The 16316-nt window shown below is 31.5% G+C and overlaps 2 protein-coding genes across 2 annotated transcripts in view; one reads left to right on the top strand and one right to left on the bottom strand.

Annotated features, from left to right (window-relative positions):
- The first annotated feature begins 98 nt into the window (after positions 1-98).
- Positions 99-3194, top strand: LOC148231730 (nucleolar protein 9). Its single transcript, XM_088192222.1, has 5 exons — positions 99-414; positions 1132-2156; positions 2219-2347; positions 2513-2836; positions 2906-3194. The coding sequence occupies exons 1-5, from the start codon at positions 219-221 to the stop codon at positions 3170-3172; spliced, it is 1941 nt and encodes a 646-aa protein (XP_088048348.1). The 5' UTR covers positions 99-218; the 3' UTR covers positions 3173-3194.
- Positions 3181-16316, bottom strand: part of nvy (CBFA2/RUNX1 partner transcriptional co-repressor nervy) — a 131213-nt gene continuing 118077 nt past the window's right edge. The window contains exons 7-11 of the mRNA XM_088192223.1: positions 5517-5947; positions 5270-5406; positions 4920-5051; positions 4744-4851; positions 3181-4673 (exon numbers count right to left, since the gene is read on the bottom strand). Of these exons, the coding sequence (XP_088048349.1) occupies positions 4293-4673; positions 4744-4851; positions 4920-5051; positions 5270-5406; positions 5517-5947 (1189 nt within the window). The 3' untranslated portion in view covers positions 3181-4292. The remainder of the gene's footprint in view (positions 4674-4743; positions 4852-4919; positions 5052-5269; positions 5407-5516; positions 5948-16316) is intronic.

Raw genomic sequence — 16316 nt, forward strand, 5'->3', positions numbered from 1 at the left:
TTTATTTCACAAATGCGTTAATTCGGTTTAAAAAAATAAAAATGCTTTTCTTAAATATTTAATTTTAATGCTTGCTCGACTACGTGTTATGACCAACCAGTAGAAGTGAGGTTTGACGTTTCGCACGTGTGTCGATGTAAACATTGTTTCAATCAAGTGTTATTTGCTAGATATACACTTTATTCAACTGCTTTGTTAAGCGAAATAAACAATTGAACATGGAAGGAGGAGGAGAAAGTAGTGCGGGACCAAAGAGGAAGTGGAAGAAGAAGAAATCGCTCATTGCGACTGCTAAAAAGTATGGCAAAAAAGAATGGTGGGGCCGTGGAGCTAACATACCCGAAGATATGTATCATTACTTGGTTGGAATATTAGAAGTTATGAAAAATGGATTTTCTTCGAGCGAAGAAAAATGTAAGATTTTTTATTTACATATTTTTGAATTTTATTTTTAGTAAAACTCGTGTACATAATTAGTTATTTATAACATATCTTACAAGATAAACTCATAAATATGATTTTCAATGATAAAATTCACTATCTGCAATTATAATTCAAAGATTTACTTTTAACCTTTTGGCGGTATCGCTGTTCATGTACGGTAGTTGATCTTTCACTGTTTTGAAGTACCCCAGATGGTGATATATTTTCATGTATAACTTGAGATATAATAAATATAAAACATATTTATATAATATTTTCTAAAATTTGATTTAACGTAAAAGATTTTTATAAAAAAAATTTTATAAAAAAATAATACTAATAAATCGAAGAGTAAGAAATTAATAAACATAATAAAAAATATTTTATAAAAAAATGTTGAGAGCCTCTGAATTGTTATAAAAAAATCCACAAAAATAAATTAACGAAATTTAATAATAAAAAAGTGTTAAAATATTTTTTTTTAAAATACATACTAAGAAAAGTAAAATAAATTAAAGCTAAAAACGTTGAGAATCACTTATTATTTTCTATAGTTTACTAATAATAAATAAATAATTATGGAAAAATACGTAAAATGTATACTAAAAAATTAACTATAAATTAACTCATTATTAAAAGGTTTTAAATCAATGATATATATGTATTTTAAATAGATAATTTCTTTGCTAATGTAATTTTGCATTACAGGTAGCTTTGTTAATAACGTATTAGAAAGGACGGTGAATGAAGAAATAACACTTTCATCGAATCAATTGGGCTGTAGGATTATCGAAGAACTTTTGCCATTTTCTAACCCGGAAGACTTGGAACGCTTTATTAACGTATTTTCTGAAGAGTTACGTACAATTTGTACCGATAAATATGCCAGTTTTGTTCTGCAACAATTGATAACTGTTTGTTGCAATAGAGGAAGTATAAAGTTGTTAGAAAAAGACGACGGTGAACCATCTTCTAAGAAGAGAAAGAAAGAAAGTTCCGAGATTGTTTATTCAAAAGAGCATATTGCTAATTGTTACGCTTTTGCAATCAAAGTGTCTAAATATCTTTTGAACAATTTAGAAGATTTCGTATGGGATGTCTCTGCTAATAATATTTTAAGAACTGATATCAAATCGTTGGGTGGAGTCGTAGTGGCGCCATGTGAAAAGCCGAAGCAGAATCTATTCAAAAAGGAAGAAGACTCGAGCGAGGTGAAGCATAAACCGAAGCATTTAAATGAATTAGAATATAAAGACGTTCCTGAAGAATTTAAAGAGATAGTTGAAGAAATTGCGAATAGATTAATGATGTGGCCGCAATTTCCCGACATGCCTTACGATACTTCGACTTCAGGATTGCTGCAAGTGCTCGTTTACGCTCTAGGAAACACTAATAAGAAATTATCTAAGGCAATGTGTAAAAAATTGTTAGATGCAAGTTTCGCTCCGGATGCTTGCATGAACGTAATAACTGAAGATGAAAAGAAGGACTCTAAAGATGCAGAAAACCTCGAAGAAAACAATCAGAATACGAAGTTATCGAACTTACCTCCAGTCTTTGATTCGGAGCCGGCCGTTAGACTTTTAGAAGCTGTTTTGAAAGTTGCTAGATCGAAGATTTATACCCAAATTTATGCAAAATGCTTCATCAATAGATTGGTGATATTAGCTTCTATGCCCGGATTGAATTTTACAGTTCAACGATTGTTTGACAATTGTATGGTTAAAGAAGAGGTACTTTATTTTGGTTTATATATCAATACTTTTAATGTAATTAAAATTAATTATGTTTACAGTTTGAACCTATGTTTGATGAAATTAGCGACAAATTTGATAAGATATTGGTATGTGGCAACACTGGAGTGATCGCAGCAGTAGCAAAAGCATGCTTAAGACTTCAAAGCAAACAAGTTAAATTCATACAGGTTTGTTTTAACCGAACCTATACTTACGTATCTGAGTGTTGTAGCATTCTTTTCAATCTGAATCTTATAGTACTGACGTACTGAGTGGTACAGAGATGGTTTTGAGTAGCAAAGCTAGTGTGTGTGTTGGTTTTATTTTATTTTTATAAAATTATTTTATTTTAGGCGATGGAAAATGCTCTAGAATGCACAGCGGCCGAAAACCATAAATATTTCATCCTACTCTGTGCTCGCTTGCTGCCGTTAAACAGAATAGACATGAGTAAAGTGGAAGAGCCATACTTCATCAACATTCATGGCTCAGTTGTTTTGCAAACGATGCTTTCATTCCAAAGACCGAAGAAAGTTATCGATAGTTTATTAGCTATGAGTCAAAGAGGAATATTAAACTTATTCTGCGACGCTAAAGGATGTCACATCGCTGATAGTCTATTTGAAGGTCAATTTGTTGGCGTTAAATCAAGAGAATATCTCACAAGAAGATTGAAGGTATTATTATTATTTAAGGATTTAACATTAATGTTTAAAAATCTAATGTATCTTAATATTTTTACTTAGGGAACGTATCAAGAGTTAGCCATCTCTAAATACGGCTCGAGAGCGTTGGAAAAAATATTTGGAGTATCAAGCATCGAGATGAAGAAGTTAATTATGGAAGAATTATCGAACAAGAGCCAATTGCTCAACTCTACTATGTTCGGTCAATTGATTTCGAACAATCTGAAAGTCGATCTGTATAAAAAATCATTTCAAAGTTGGAAGACAGCTATGGATAAAGAATCCAAAGTTAAAGAAGTATTCAAGGATATAATTGCTGAAAAATAAATGAAATGTAAATAGTGACAAATAGTTTTATTGCATCGTTAACCTATATACAACATTTTTTAATTTTATTATCGAGTTATCGGCTAAATTTTATAACACTAACTGATCGAAAGGGTGTCTAACAATCTTTGGTATTCGATCTATTTGTATAGTTAACACAGTACCCGCAATTTATAATAGAAATGTTAAACTGACTAAAATCTCAGGTCAGATAAAAGTTTAAAATAAAATTATATAAAAACATGAACAATCTACGATAAAAAATAACAATTGTTTCAATACAGTATATATTACATCATCGTCAAAGTTTGAGCCCCACTTCAATTTTAATTATGTGGGGATAAAACTAACACGACAATATAAAAATATATCTATCGTGCAATAAATAGTAAATATATTATGATTTTTAAACATAACCTTATTGACCTTAAACCATATACTTATATATTATTTAATTATTTATATTTGTAAAGATGTCAAACATGATATAAATAGAAAATCATTTGGCACATTATCAGATGCAAAAATGTGATTTCATTATTGAATTGCTAAAATCAAAAAGATTTGTAGGCATTTTGAAGAAAAAAATATTTTTTAAATAATTTTCTTTAAAACTTAAAATGGCTCACAAATCTCATTTATATTCAGTCGGTAAACTTTGGTTACTCTTCAAAGATAAATCGGTCAAACTATGGTTTGTTAACACTTGTAATAATTATGTCAAACGAATGAACACATAAGGAACTTTTAATACAATGATGTTCTATAGATCTAAATTAATAAATTAGATTATTGACTAAAACATGATGATGCTAATACAAATAGACTAGCATGTGAAAGACTTACATTTATTTTTTTCATAATTTAAAATTAAAACTTACCGCTAAAATCACAAAAAGAGATCATTGCATGCAGCAACTGTTTAGATACATAATTATAGTATTTACAAATTGTTTCTATCGTTACTATTTTCTCGTTTATACGCATCTATACTTTACAATTGTACTCGTTTTTTAAGAAATTGTTCCATTCGAAGGCTTCAACGCCTGGATTTCTTATGGGGTCTTGTATTGTGCACTTTATTGGTCGACAGCAGATCGACTTCCTGTTTCGAAAGGCGTCATTTCTTGCCACCGACGCCTCCGACTAAGCCTTGACCGCTGCTCAGATTCGCAAAAGTCAATCTTTCCGCATTCGGCACTCCAGTTACGGATAGATTCAACCTGTCTGAGCTTTGAACTCCGGAGACGGTCAGATTTAAGCGATCTTGATTAGTGGACGTCAGTAATCTTTCGGCGTTGTTCAACGACGATAGAGACAATCTGTTGTCCGTGCTCAGTGTTAATCTATCGTTGTTAGTATTGAGACGCTCGTTGGTTGTAGAGCTGGATACTGGTGTTGCAGATCTTGTCGTTTGTGCAGATTTAGGCTGCTGAGTCGGCGGTGAGGTTACAGCTAATAAAGCTGAAGACGGAGGCTTCTGATCGCGTCCGCAGCAAACCTAAAACAGATAATTTGTATCAATACATATTAATAATATGTATAACTTTTCATCTATAATATATTATTACTTGATGATGATTCTCCCAATCTTTGTGTTGACAGAATGCACCGCAGTATCGTGCTACGTTGCAACCACTGCAAGTCTCTTGAGCTTTTCGTCCACAGTTCCAACAGGACTATCGAGAGATATGTAATATATTATTATCTCAATAACACTATAGTTAATTAATAATGCAATAGTTACATTATGATGATCTGGCGGAGGTGGCGATTGACTAGCTGCTCTTCTAGACGTCGGTAATCTCAACAGGCGTTCAAGACGAGCTCTCTCAGCGGCTGCCGCTCTTTGAAGTTCGGCAACTGCTTGTCTTTTGACCTATAATGCAAGAATTGAGACATGAAATATACTTTTATTAATTAAATTGCAAAGATGATTAAAATTATCTTTGGTTCTTATTAGTAATAATTATTTGGATAAGTAATAAATTTACTACTATCTGAATTCTAGAGAAATATGAAGAACCACATTGAATTTGCAGTTAGAGGCCGAGCGATGTGATTTATTCATTCGTTAGAGTTTAATAATATATTAACCTGATTTACAGAATCTTCAGCTCTCCTCCTCAACTCTGAAACACGTTCTTCAGTTTGCCTTACGGTACTCGCCATAATTTCACTTGCAGTTCTTTTCATTTCGACGCCTTCTGGAGAATATCCTTCTGCAGTATTTCCTGTAAAAATAAATATTTAAGATTCTGGCTAAATGATCGAGTAAATCTGAGGTTCTTTACGTTATAAAGTAAGTTTGAAAAAAATAATATAAGTTTGAAATCAATCATACCTCTTTGCTGGAGAATAGCAAGAGCTCGCTTAGTCTTCTCGACCATGGACAGTATGCAATTGAGCATTGTATTGATGTTCTTCCATTCTTCGTCGTTCTTAGCCGTGGCCATGGAATTTAGGCTCATGTTGGCTGTCTGTCCTCGCTGGTCCAAGCTGCCCATGTTTCCTCCGAGGCTATCCCTGGTGCCTGAATCTCTTCTGAGATCAAAATTGGACGACATTCCATCAGCTTGAGCGCCTCCATGAAACCCTATGTGGTAAGGATGCGGGTATTCGAATAGATGCGAGTGAGTCTGAAGGGGAAATAATAGGGGAGAAGGGTTCACGAGCAAGCCTGATGGATGAGGCCTCTTTGGTTGCGGTTGGTAGTCTCCGGAGTCTATGGGATGGTGTGATCCGTTCGTCTGAGGCAGCGGACCGTCGTAGAATCTGAAACGAATTATTTGTATTGTTAATACTTTTATTTTAGATAAAGTTACAAAATGGTATTGTTATTAATAAATGTAATGCTAAATATATATTTTTTATGTTTAGATTGCATAATAATATAAAAAATAGCATTTATTAATGAATTAAGAATTGCAATACTTAACCCTTTAATTGCTGAACCTTATATATGTTCGGAAAAATGTTATTTTCTCATAAAGCAAATACCATACACTATACAACCCATTAAAGTTGTGTAATATGTTTTTCAAAGATATTGTAGAATTTGGCTATTTTTGCTAAGGTGACAAAATTTTTAAAATATCAAAAAAGGACACTAAAAATAAAAAGGCCATCTCGGTAGTTTTTATTCATGGTGGATAAATTGCAGAGGGAGCTAAAAAAATGTTATTTCGGAAATTATTGTTCAAGAGGGACAAAAGGAGAACAAAATTTTTGAGGAGAACAATCCTCTTAAAACACCCTATTTTAGCCAAAGTAGTAAAAGCAGATATATTGAATTTCGGCAATTAAAAGGTTAATCAATTGATTCATCTAGCGATATAGATTATATTTGCGTGTATAAAATCAAGAAACACTGTATACATATTATTAAAATTAGACATCTTATTTTTTTAAAGTAACAATTTGAAATTAATATGAAATACTTTTTAAAAATCTATCTTGTACGTCAGAATTTTTCATGTTTTTTTGGTGAAAGTATTATGTTAATTTATAATAAAGAAGTACAACAAACGCTATACATCCTTAATAAAATAGATTGAGTAACTTAATCATGCAATTTTTAACCCTTTCCGTGCCGCAGTATTTTATGTCGATAGTAGTACATGCCGCATATTTTTTAAGGCAAGAAAAAACATAATAAAGATTGAATTCATGAACATAATTATATTTTACTCATATTTACACAAATCTCCATTTCAGAATAATAGAGCGTTTGCATATTGACGATTTTTTTTGTTATTCTGAGAACTATTTTGCCAATCCTAATGCCATATGTGAATAAATGATAAATTTGGCGTGATTTTGAACCACACTATTTTTTTCTTTATGCTCAGTGATATATATATTAAGAAAAATATTTATCGAATATATTATTGGTCTGCGACAAAGTTAGGAACGACACCCACGTTCTGGCGGCATTCATGTCGTCGTTCGTATGCGGACACCGGCGTCTTCACGGCATTAAAACGGTTATTATATGTATAGTTATCATAGAAAAATTGCTTAAATTATGTAGACATTGCTTAAATTATGTAGACATTTTAGAATATTTTTATTTTTTAACCTTTGAAGTGCAGAACTAATTTTCATAAAAAGTCACGTCAATTATACAGTAAATAATTAATTAAATTTTTTTTTATATGTTTATATAAAAAAACTAGTTAAAATGGTTAACCCTTTATATGCTAGGTGCGAATAAATCCAAATCACTAATACAAAAAACAGCGTAATGTGGCGTAAAAACCGCTATTCCTTGCATTAATGTGTATCTTGCAATAACACTTATTCAAAGCGTGAACTTATTTCGTTGCTCGAATATGCAAGCGATGCAATTGGACAACCAATTTTTGCATCTCTGATTCGATACAGACGACTCGAATCAAGAGTATAAAAAATCGGACACTTTGTCATATCAGCAAACGATCAAGCGATTCCAGACGAGAGAGTCAGACTTAATCACACGATTTGAGACGATAGACAACCAGACCGAGAACGAGAACAAATAACAAACACGAGAGACTTTAGTGGATCATCCAGAGGATATCACTTCTCCATCAGTGCTCAGTCTACATGATATTTTCCACTCGACACTATTTTTTTTGGTAAATTGTACAACTTAACCGAATAAACTATTACCAGCCGGGCTGCAAAATCACACATCTTCGACTTCAAAACGCTGAATTATAATATAAGTTTGTAATGGTTACTTAACTTAAAGTAAATTGATAATAAGTTATAATTGTATCAAGTGGAGAAGTACAGAAAATCTCATTGAAATGCTTATTAGTTTTTATTAAGAGCTATAAGAGCCGCATCCGGCACATGAGCCACACTTTCTTGACATTAGACATTAGTTTAGATACTATTTTGCAACGAACAATACAAATATTTTAAGTTAAAATTATTTAAGAAAATATTTCTATCGCAGCCTAATAGTCACAGAGACAGCGATGCTGTGGTATTCGGGGGCCCTTCGCCTCTGGCCGGTGGCCGATGACATGTCAGCCGAACGAAATAAATTGTTTTGTCAATTGGCGGCTTCGGCCTGCGTGTATGATTTTGATAGGTGCTTTTAATCAAACATGACAAAGAGGTCACCCCCCGCGGCCGATAAAGCGGGCTCCAAAGCAGAGGCCCGCTTTGTGCCCGTGGACACGAGCTAATTGCGCCCCCCGACCACTCTAAATATTATATTACTAGATATGTTTATGCGTAGGCGTGTACTTAATAATAATAATAATAAATTATTAAAAAATAGGCAAGTAAGTAATAAAATATACAATTTGCAATTCGAAAATAAATATGCTTCAATTTATTTTAATGTATCTGTGAAACATAAGATAAATTATTTATCACCACTAAATATGAAATAGAGATGTAAATTTGGGCTCAATAGGAAAAGGTCATAGAGGCAGATACTATCTTAAGAAAAAAAAACACTAGGGTGCTGATATCGACATCTGTTGCTTCAAATTAAATCTTGCGATAACAATGTACGAAGAAAATAGTAGGTTAAGCCAATATTGTTACAAAAACCTTATATTATATAAAAACAATCAAGAACACGTTTCTCTAAAATGAGTTGCAAGATTAAGCTTAGTGTGTTTTTTTTTAATACAGTGAAATGGATCGAAAATGAATACAATATGTAAAAAACATGTTTATCCGGACTTCATTTTAGAAGCTAAATATATCATTTGTTATGTAAGAATGTGTTAAACTACGGTCCAACGCATAATAAGGTACCTGACTGTTGTCGAATGAGAAAGCTTGGGATTAGAAAAGGTTTTTTTCCGAATTGTTTTACAACCATATTTTAAATTATTCATCAGTCGAATGTCCTTTGTCTTTACGCAAGGCTATGTATCCTATGTATCGACGTATGTACAATATTGTTGTGGCCATTGGAATTTCCGAAAAGTGAGGTCGCTTAACGCGCTCGTTGTGCGGACATTTGCGGACGACACTTAATCAAAATTCGTCGGGTGGCCGGCCGGCGTTATTGTGCCGATATTACATCTCGTTGGCAGCGGACCTACGACCAATAGGTCGCCACCTCATTGTTCCTATGTCAATGTTCAAACACACACACAAACATACAGGCGATTTTGCAAAATCTCATATAATTAATTTCTCTCCTATATACAACAGAAAATAACAAAACCATGACCATCACATCTCTCCAAAATCATAACCAACTAACACAAACATTAGAATTCAGTAAGTAGCAAAAGTAATCAAACTTTAATTATAGAAAAACGGATCATTAAAGGATTTTATTATTTCTTTAAACATTATGTTTGAACAGCAATCGGGATTCAGAGAAAAACATTCCACTGAGACTGCACTACAAGTACAGTGATAAATGATTGTTGGTCAAATATTAACAAAATCATTGGAGCATTGGATTTATTTTGCTGTAACCAAACTTCTTCAGATAAATAACCAATTGTATCACAATCATTGTCACGCGATCGTTGTGAAAGATAGTATCCGCAAATATCAATAGATAAAAAAATACGTTTTATTAGCATTTATACGGTTTGATTGAAATTAACCTCAATCATACGTACTAAATATATATATTACATGTTTAGTCAAATCTAACGTGTATGTGCATTAAATGGGAAGCAATGATAATGTTTATGTATTATAAAAAAAACTCACTTTTCGGCCTTAGAGCCCGTCAACAAGAATTCAAAATTTAAAGATTTCATTATGATTGTTTATCTAGTTTAATTAATGTATTCTTCTAATCCTCTACACAGTATGTATATATTTAATTTTCATAGTTATAACACACCTAGTTAATTTGCAATCCGATTATTTATATTCAGTCAAATGACGAATTAATGAAAATTATGGTCGCATAGCAAAATTTTATTACTAAATAATAATTATTTAAAACTGTTGTCACGTTACTGTCGGCCATCTTGTTTTATATTTGAATGCTTATTTTTCATTGGTCGAAACAACAGAACGCATTACCAGTGCCTCGGAAAGCAATGAAGCAAATTAAATTTTTATTTTTATTATTATTTATTATTAAAATTAAATATGTTTCCTTTGTTTATGTGTATTATTATACACCGTTCATACAAAGCGATACGATTTAAAAGTAGAAAATTGAGCATATAATGTTTAATTTTAAAGAACACAAAAAAATAGTTATTAAATATTATATTGAAATTAAAATAAAACGACTTATTGTGTTTCTTAAGATTATTCTATAATTTAAATATTTGCAATAATAAAAAGTATGTTATTAATGTAAATTGAACGATTCTTGTGAATGGCGTGCGTTCGATCGCATACTAATTAACCGCTAAAATAATCCCACAACGTCATTGTTCACCAGTTGACAATGTTTGTTCGTAAAAAATTGCATATTTTTTACTTTCAATATGTTTATATACATATTTTTAATTAAATATATATTACATTCGTCGTCCTTGTCTCCTTATAAAAGTTTCGGGAGCATCCGGGCTAATGCGGGCGCCCAGAGAATTAGACGGAGACTATCTTATTTTTTTAGATTAACAAATAATTAGGGGTTTTGTTGTAAATTCAGCAATTATACTAGGTAGATCGTTTCGGTTTTGAATGTATATTGATATAATCTCAATATGCGTATAGTATGTGGTCTGATTGAAACGTCAGAACGTCCGAACCAGTCGCTCAATGTGATTCGGAATGGTCAGGTTAATTCCATTGAATGACGGTAGCAGTGATGATGTAGTCTAGACTTTTTGAATAACACATTTATGCAAATAAATATATGGGCATGTATATTATATAATATATTTTCCAGAATTATGAAAAAATACTTTTGAGTTGCTAGTTCGGTTTTGCCACAATATACAATTGAAACTGATCTTGACTTGACTTCTTCACATTTATAAATTTAACAACTGTAAATAGATGCATAGGAATCAAATAATAACGAAAGTAAAAAGGAGCAGAACGTTAACCATATTAATTTTATTTGCACCATTGTTTTTCAAATAAGTTCTGCTTCAGAAATAGTGATATTGTATTTGCTTCAGCGTTCAATAATCTCATATAAAGTGTAAGATCTAGCTTAGGTCGCATCCAGAAAAATATGTATAGTGTGAACTAGAATATGCACATTTTGTGCTTCCTAATAATTTTCAGAAATTCTGATGTGATCTTACGGCTTCAGAGTATTTGTCAATAAGCTTTAATTATTCAATTTTAATTGTAAAATATTATTCATGGAGAAATCTGAGCAATGAAAGAGCACATCTTTGTGAAGATGAAATCGGGGGTCATTAACAAATTATTAGTTTTCATGTATAAATATGTTTTTCAAACACATTTCTATACAATTGATAAAAATACCGATAATGTCAAAAATAATTAAAAAACAATAATAAAAATACAAGAGCAATTTAATTTTAAATAGTTTAATGACATTTGGCCTATAATATATAATGTACAAAAGGTCAATAGATACAAATCAGTTGACATATGTCAATTATTTATTTTGAGTTAGACATTGAAACATGCGAGGCATTATCTAATGACGTGAAAAATATTTTTTGATTTTTTTCAGTATGTAAATTAATTATTTATTATTTTTATTATAACTCACTGTCAAGAACAAAAATGACCAAAGAAATGACAGTTTAGCTTATAGATTTCGTAAAATAATGTTAGAAATATCGCTCATATGTGTGTGTACACCCAAGCTCAGATTTCTTCTAACGATATTATATTTTAATACGATATAGCACGTATATGTATGTGTTTGCCTAAAATGGTACACTTTTTTGCGCTCAAAGTCTGCGTTAAAGTCTGAAGTTGTTCAAATGTGAGTGTCAGAGAAGTGTTCCAGTATGACCCTATCCATAGGAGATTTAATTTTTCGCCCCTTTCGGTGGAACGGCCAATTATAATACATAAAAGCTAGTTGGCTGTAAAAGCTAATTACGAATTAAAATTTGAATGTCAATTTTAAATGCCCGTTGCGTTTGCAATGGATACTTTTAATGTTTCTGCTTCGTGGCTGGTACTTTGATTAATTATGCAAAAAGTTTTCTCAGGGTGGTGTTCCATTTTAACAGAGAAGTTTCTTTTTTAGTCTTAGATGGTTAAAACCCGTATGTATATAATATGCCGAAGCTAGTTTTGTCACCGATATTTATGATTCAATAGCATATTTGGATTCTTACGCCTGAAATTTTTTCTAAAAACTTTTTACTCATTTTTAGACTCTCCGTTAAATGAGTGTTAAATGCAATTATCATATATAATATAAAACCGTATACGATAAATCATTATATATAAAACCGTTTAATGTTTTACTTCCCTAGTCATTTTCTAATTTGTATTACATACATATTAAAATGGCATTTTTTATTACTTTTTTTTCTAAAGTTAACATAATTTCGTTAGAACTGTAACAGAGTGGTCAAACCTGTTTTGGAAAATTAAGAAAAAAATCATTTAAGAATTAAGATTTTAGTAATATTGAGTTTTTTTATATACATACATGATATTCTCTATGCGTTGAAATAACTCATTATTTTTTATTACTTAATATGCACGACCTATCTTAATTTGATTTTATCATATATTCATCCGCAAGTCTTGGATAATCTAGGTGAACCAAATCTGTAATGATCGATCAGAATTATAATTATATAATAATACAAATAACAAAGGTATTAGTCACCGATACTATTGGTCTATAGTGCAGGTTTAAGTTGAAATTATAATTACTAAATATTTAGCAATTTATTTTTCCATGATATATTTAAATTATCCATTCAACTTTTCCACGAAGAAACAATCGCAATAAAACGATAAGAAAATTTCAGCAAGGTTTCACCGGCACACATTTTCCTCCACACAACAAACGAATTTTCTCGCGACTACACAACCACCGCAGCCAGCACCAGGCTGCGAAACTCGAAAAAATGTACCCCCGAACCGGTGTCAGGAAGGGATCAAAAGCGTCTGGAGGAGACAGGACCTTCAACTCCCCCGTTTCAGTGCTCTTGACACGCGGTAATGAAGCCAGGCCTGGCGCGGCTGACAAATTGACTCGGCAATTCGGCATTATCGCCAAAACGTAAAACGTAAAACGTAACAACGTACTACGTTTTTTGACACGCGCCACAGTGAAATTGTGCGGGTATAGATGAACATATAAGAGTCTTTACTGTGTTCTCTATATCTTGAACGACCGGTTTTATGCATAGAGATTACAGCAATGAATGATGAATTATAAATATTATTTTCCACGATTATTACCATATTAACATGGCCTTAAAAACAGTGATTCCCACTACTATTAATTAAATTAGTCACCTTCTTTTAAATCGGTTCATCAGTACCGTCATAATCATTTTTAACTAGCGATTTCTAAAAAGACTAGTCCCATTTGTAGCATTCTTTATCTGCACAAGTCAAATAGATTACTCATAGATGCTTTTAAATTCCTCATATGTCTACAAAATATTAAGAACACAAGTCGGATGTTAGTATTGTTAAAAATTAAAAAAAATAGTTGGCCAAGAACGGAGAATATATATACTTCCCCTTTCGGTCTCTCGCTTATTAAGTGACGAGAGTGAGAGAGATAATGATATGGTTCGCAAACTGAGATAGAACGAGTAACTCGCTTCAATTTCAGTATGCGCGTAGGCGTCCTATGGTTAACACGCATGACGAGCGCTGCATCGTGGTCACGTGGTCAAGTTATAATACCACATGCTACAGTGGGACGCATGTTAACATGCTTTATGAAACTTGAGCTTCAATAGATTCTTACTGACATCTTTGAATATTTTAGGGCACCAAAAATGATTAATTATATTTTTGATAGTATATTCTTCTAACAGATATCGTTATTATATTTTTTTTCATATAAAATTAAATAATTAGTGGTACTTTATTTTGTTAAAAAAAATTGTTTCGAATATTCTTATGTATTTTTCTAGATCAGTTTATATAAATGTCACAGCATAACGAATTCTTATTTAGAATCGATGGCGACAAATTCTAGGATAGTCACAGATGTGGTGTTCGTATTCTGAAGTATCATTTTTATGCCTTATGGCATTTTGCAAAAGCCGACAAAGATTTTGCGTAAATTGAATATTCACGACCGAAAATTTTTCATTGATATTGTATTGGTGAGTGCCCACACAAACTATTATAATTATCAGTAGCGTAGTTTTAATAATATGACAATTTAAAAATTGCGATTATATGACACTTTTTTTGATCGCGCACAAATATGCCGGCTGTACGTGACAGAAGCCGCCGTCGGGACGGCATATGAAATTTGCGACAGTGTTGTCGCTTACTCGAAGTCGTAGATTTCGGCCGACTTCAGTTGTAACTTCGGTTAGGACAACTTCCAGAGAGTGTAGTGCAGGCATAACATTTACACATCGCATGCAAATGTATGTATATATACTACGTACATATATATTATATTTTCACTGATAAAAATATATATTCTAACATGATTTCAATGAAATAATATATTTAAAAAAATATATATTTGGGATCAGTTCGAGACTGTTTGTTTAGATTTTATTTGAGGAATAACCCGAGAATTTCCGGTTTAGAAACAGGGACGTTAGTTCAGCTTTTTCAGTAGGGGGGGGGGGGGGGGTTTAAAAAATATTTTGATTTTAATAAAATTAATAATATAATAGTATTTCATTAAATGGCATGCATTTATCTGATCAAATACAAGGGGGGGGGGGGAAATATCCCCATCAAATTCTCAATTTTTTTTATCATGATTTAGGTGTGAATAATAATTATTAACTGCCCATTAGTTATTATATAGTAATTACTGAATATTATATAATGTATTATATATGACATCTAATTAATTTATCATTTGTGCTTAGCGATTCTCAAACCGTCAGCAGATACACAAATTTGAATATTGTAAGCTCATAGCATAACTTTCAGAAGTTAATAAGTCAGTGCTGGAACATTAACTTCATAAGGAAAATATATTTATTACAAATCTGACCATCATGATTTGACAGGTTTTCCCAATGCGTCATGATGGTCATTATACAAATAATAATAATCATTTAAAACAAATAATTAAAATAACAGTTATTGTGCACACTTAAAATATATGAGCACCATTCTACATGATTTTTTCCAGCTTTCGCCGAAAACATCTTTGTCTTTGGCAAGCTCGCTAAGAAGCAGGATTTTCAAGCACGACTTTCTAAGGCAGTGGTCGCCAACCGATGGTTAGTGGACCATTTATGGTTCGCAAGAGAATTTTAGTGGTCCGCGGAAAAATTTTAATATATATTTATAATTATCGCATTTATGAACATTATATTCCTATTTTTTTCTACGATTTTTGACTAATTAAATAGCATGTGCATGTAAGACACATGCTATTTATTTGTCAGACCTTGATAAAAAGTCATTAATTATTGTTTTAATAATTAATGAATCATATGTAAATATATCAGTGTACATCGACAAATCTAAAGAAGAGCTGTTTCAAAATATTTTAATAAAATTTACACCCTGACCTTCTATCGCATTAAAAGTGCTATAAGTCTATTTGTCAATTTTTATGTCGGCCAGTGCCGACCGTACGTGACAATAGACGGAATAAATTGAAAGCATCACAATAGATATTCAAATAGATATTATCATATAATATATGACACCACTATGGTTGAAAAAATGGGCCACGTAGTTGCCATATCAGTTGTTCAAAATTTTTAACAATAATTTTAAATCTGTTCAAAATCTTTAATAATAGCAATTTTTAAAAAAAAAATTGTTAACGTTGATTTATAAAGTCTAAATTTACTCTTAAATCTATTTAAATATGTGTATAAACTGTCAATATATTTTATATAAAACATGTTTAAAAAAAATATTATAAAGAATAGAGAACGAAAATAATGCTAAAAAACATGATTGTAAAAAAAATTATCTTTATATTATAAAAATAATTATTTATTATTTTTAAATAAAAGTTGGATATAATATATTTATTGTATTCTTTGAGAAGCACCTTATAATTTATATAATATATATTATGATTAACATATGCGTGTATAAGATTCATTCGCGGAATTATTTCGCATCGTCAAACGCA

The sequence above is a fragment of the Plectrocnemia conspersa genome, unplaced genomic scaffold (genome assembly GCF_051122295.1).
Source record: "Plectrocnemia conspersa isolate PC_06_02 unplaced genomic scaffold, ASM5112229v1 ptg000009l, whole genome shotgun sequence".
NCBI lineage: Eukaryota > Metazoa > Arthropoda > Insecta > Trichoptera > Polycentropodidae > Plectrocnemia > Plectrocnemia conspersa.

What these genes read in the sequence shown, in the direction of transcription:
- LOC148231730 (XM_088192222.1), top strand. Translation starts at nt 219, where the DNA reads ATGGAAGGAGGAGGAGAAAGTAGTGCGGGACCAAAGAGGAAGTGGAAG. An exon ending in ATTGTATGGTTAAAGAAGAG is followed by an intron (nt 2,157 to 2,218) that starts GTACTTTATTTT and finishes TTATGTTTACAG; the next exon opens with TTTGAACCTATGTTTGATGA. An exon ending in AACAAGTTAAATTCATACAG is followed by an intron (nt 2,348 to 2,512) that starts GTTTGTTTTAAC and finishes ATTTTATTTTAG; the next exon opens with GCGATGGAAAATGCTCTAGA.